This window comes from Protobothrops mucrosquamatus, unplaced genomic scaffold (assembly GCF_001527695.2).
Source record: "Protobothrops mucrosquamatus isolate PMUCROS unplaced genomic scaffold, P.Mucros_1.0 scaffold4449, whole genome shotgun sequence".
Lineage (NCBI taxonomy): Eukaryota > Metazoa > Chordata > Lepidosauria > Squamata > Viperidae > Protobothrops > Protobothrops mucrosquamatus.
Genome location: NW_015390359.1, coordinates 511 through 4,616, shown reverse-complemented (window position 1 = coordinate 4,616; position 4,106 = coordinate 511). Strand labels below are relative to the sequence as shown.

Sequence of the window (4,106 nt, the reverse complement as noted above, 5' to 3'; positions counted from 1 at the left end):
GGGGTGGATTTTAACTCCCAGAATCCCCCAACCAGCATGCTTTAAGAGGGGTGGACTTCCACTCCCAGAATCCCCCAACCAGCATGCTTTAAGAGGGGTGGACTTCAATTCCCAGAATTCCCTAGCCAGTATGCTTTAAGAGGGGTGGATTTTAACTCCCAGAATCCCCCAACCAGCATGCTTTAAGAGGGGTGGACTTCAATTCCCAGAATTCCCCAGCCGGCCTGCTTTAAGAGGGGTGGACGTCCACTCCCAGAATACCCCAGCCGGCCTGCTTTAAGAGGGGTGGTCTTCCACTCCCAGAATTCCCCAGTCAGACAGGAAAAACAAGGAAGTCCAGTGGTCTCCTGAAAAAACTCCTCTGGGACAAGTATGACCTGGATGGCTGAGAAACCCCGTGGACAAGTCACTCCGGCCTTCCTTGAAAGCCCCTTCCATGTTTCAACCGGGGTCCCAGCTGGGCCAACGGGACGTCCCTCTTACCTTCCCTAAGAGCTGCTCAATTTCCACGGCCATGGCTTCGAACATCCGGTCTTGGCTCGATCCGTTCAGGAGAGGCGTTGTGTCCGAGCTGGAGGAATGAGCGACACAAGAGGTAGTGTTCCATTAAATTTTAACCCGGGGCGTGAAATCTTCGCTCACCTTTACTTATTACATTTTATCCCATCTTTATTATTACATAAGTAATTCAAGGCAGTGGATGGAGGTCATGCTCCTTCCTCCTCCGAGTTTCCCCACAACAACCCTGTGAGGTAGGTTGGGCTAACAGAGAGGGATGGGCCCTAAGTCACTTAGCTGACTTTCATGCCTAAGGTGAGACTAGAACTCACAGCCTCCTGGTGATTGGCCCAAAGTCACCCAACCGGCTTTTATGCTTAAGGCGGGACTAGAACTCACCGTCTCCTGGTGATTGGCCCAAAGTCACCCAGCCGGCTTTCATCCCTAAGACGGGACTAGAACTCACAGCCTCCTGGTAACTGGCCCAAAGTCACCCAACCGGCTTTGATGCTTAAGTACTCCCATCCACTGATGATTTGATCAAAGTCACTCAGCTGCCTTTCATGCCTAAGGCGGGACTAGAACTCACCGCCTCCTGCTTTCTAGACCAGCACCTTAACCCCTCCACCAAACTGGCTCTCATTTATTTCATTTTCAAGTCACTTCAATTATTCAAACTTGCTGGAGGATCAAGACACCTCAACAGAGCGCATGCTTGCAAATATTTGCAACACTTAATAAATTTCAGTAAGTAAAAATAGTTGCACTTTGGATGCAAATGTAGGCCTGCATTGAGGAAAGGCTGATATTCCCCCAAGACTTTATTTGCTCCTCCGGGCTGCCTCTTCTCCTGCTTGAGCAGGGGGCTGGACTAGAAGGCCTCCAAGGTCCCTTTTAGCTCTATTCCATTCTACTCCATTTTTTCTATTCTATTCTATATTCTATTCTATATTCTATTCTATTTCCATAGTTTATTCTATTCTTTCCATATTCTATTCTATTCTTTTCTATTCTACTCTATATTCTATTCTATTAGCATATATTCTATTCTTTCCATATTCTATTCTATTCTATTCTATTCTATTCTATTCTATTCTATTCTATTCTATTCTATTCTATTAATTCTAATTCTAATGTTCTGAGAATTTCCCAAGTGAGACTCCCTCAGTCCTGAAATTTAAACATTTCAAATGTCCAGAAGCGCAAAACCGAAGCAAATGAAGAAAGCGGGCTGTCGGGCATGAAAAATAAAAATAAAAATTGCCTTTTTGCAATGAAAGAAAAATCGAATGAAGTAGCAGTGATACTACCTATACCTGTCGCGCCTTCCATCCTGAGAACTGCCGTGGCTGTAGCTGGTGCACAATTTACTAAAGGAGACCAGTTTGAGGTCCAGTTCGTTTTCCAGCTGCCGGGCCTGCTTCCTTAGATCTGCCGAAAGAACCGAGAGAAAAATTTTATGCTTCGCTGCCCGTCTGCTTTCTTCTCCATCCCTGCAACTCTCCAGGTTCACCAACAAAATTGGTTGAAATCACGTCTGGAAATTCTTTGCTACTTTGAAGACTTAACTGGACTTCAACTCCCAGAATTCCCCAGCCAGCATTTGCTTTGCCCTGATTTACGGATCTTTTTGCCTTTTGGCCGAAAGGGATAAGCAAACCGCTGCGGTTGTTAAGTGAATCAGGCGGTCGTTAAGCGAATCTGGCTTCCTCCACTGACTTTGCTTTCGGAAGCCAGCAATGAAGGTCACAAAAGGGGATCACATGACCCCGGACGCTGCAACTGTCATATAATAATAATAATAAAGGGACCTTGGAGGTCATATAATAAAGGGACCTTGGAGGTCATCTAGTCCAACCCCAGCATGCTTTAAGAAGGGTGGATTTCCACTCCCAGAATTCCCTAGCCTTTCTTGAAGATGGGGGGGACTTCCACTCCCAGAATTCCTTAGCCAGCATGCTTTAAGAGGGGTGGGCTTCCACTCCCAGAATTCCCCAGCCTGCTTTCTTGAAGATGGGGGGACTTCCACTCCCAGAATTCCCCAGCTAGCCTGCTTTAAGATGGGTGGGCATTGAGAACTGAAGTCCACATATGACAAAAGTTGCCATGTTGAGAAACAGCCGATTAACACAACGCATATCTAAGTGGCCCGAATGCCTAGGTGTAAAATCAGCTTTGCAACACCGTGCACCTGAATCACTTTTTTGGGATCCGTCTTCTGAGGTGTCGGGAGAAGATTCCCAGATCCGTCAGAGTTGTCCTTTGCACCCCAGATTCCCCCCCCCCCGGTCCGATTCTTATGGAAATCTGCAGAGGCTCTCCCGTTCCTGCTGCTGAGCACTGTTCGTCCTTCGTTCTGGCAAGACAAGTTTCATCAGGCTGCCTCTCGCAGCACCTTCAGCAGAAAAGAACCTCCATGTCCAGGAGCAGTCTACCTCTGAGCTCCCACTTTTTTTTTTCCCTCTCAGAGTGGGAGAGGACACTGCTGTTCCCTCGGGCAGCCCCCTCCCAACACCTCTGGAGACCCCTCCGCAGCCCAGAGACCCTTCCTCAACCCAGGGACCCCTCCCCAGCCCCGAAATAGCCCAGTTGTTTTATGCCCTGCCAGACCCTCTCTCCAGCCCCTGCACACACAACCCTCAAGGGTTGGGTGGGGAGGGGGCCTTCCTTCAGCCGCTCCGCCCCCATCCTGCCTGAGCAGGGGGTTGGACTAGATCAGGGCTTTTCAACCAGTGGTACGGGTACCACCTGTACTACATTGGCACCTGGCAGGTGGTACGCGGCCATCCTAGAAAAGTGGTAGCAGGGGAGGGGAATGAGCTGAACCGGTGGCAGCACCGCACAAGCCTGAGTGAGAGACGGCTGGAGCTGCAGGGCTGTCAGGGCTCAGCGGAAGGGCCAGGATCAGCACCAGGATCCAGCTGGAGCTCAGTGCTGATCCTGGCGCTTCTGCTGAGCCCTGAAGAAGCGCCGATCAGCTGGAATGTTGCAGCCTCTCCAGGGTCTTGTGATTTACATTCAGATGCTTGGCAACTGATTCATATTTATGATGGTCACAGTGTCCCAGGGTCATGTGAAGTGGCCAAAACCTGCTGCAACCACCCAGCAGATGGGGGGGGGAATAAAAACCAAACACCCCCCCACCCCACCCCCCAGCTGCCAATCCTCAACAGAAATGCTCACAACAATGGAAACCTCGGACAGGAGGAAGAGTGCGGCCGGGTGGGCAGGCAGGTGTCTTGCTCGGCTGTGGCTTGGGGGGCACTTTTTTCAGCGCCATTGTAACTTCCAACAGTCACTAAGTGAACTGTTGTAAGTCGAGGACTACCTGTACTTTATCACTTTTTTCCTTTTTTTTTATGGGTCATCAAGTTTTTGACATCTTGCTAGGCGACTGGTGGTACTCGGATATTGCCATATCCTAAAAGTGGTACAATGGGTGAAAAGGTTGAAAAGTCCTGGACTAGATGACCTCCAAGGTCCCTTCCAACATCATCATCATCATCATCATTAATAATAATAATAATTAAGTCCCCTGGTCTTTAAGAAGAGACTGGACAACCGTTTGTCTGAAATGGTACAGGGTTTCCTGCCTGAGCAGGGGGTTG

At 49.1% G+C, this 4,106-nt stretch overlaps 1 protein-coding gene across 1 annotated transcript in view; it reads right to left on the bottom strand.

Annotated features, from left to right (window-relative positions):
* Positions 1–563, bottom strand: part of LOC107299025 (Golgi SNAP receptor complex member 1-like) — a 37,012-nt gene extending 36,449 nt beyond the window's left edge. Inside the window, exon 1 of the mRNA XM_015828389.1 lies at positions 484–563. Coding sequence (XP_015683875.1) covers positions 484–528 — 45 coding nt within the window. The 5' untranslated portion in view covers positions 529–563. The remainder of the gene's footprint in view (positions 1–483) is intronic.
* Positions 564–4,106: the final 3,543 nt, after the last annotated feature.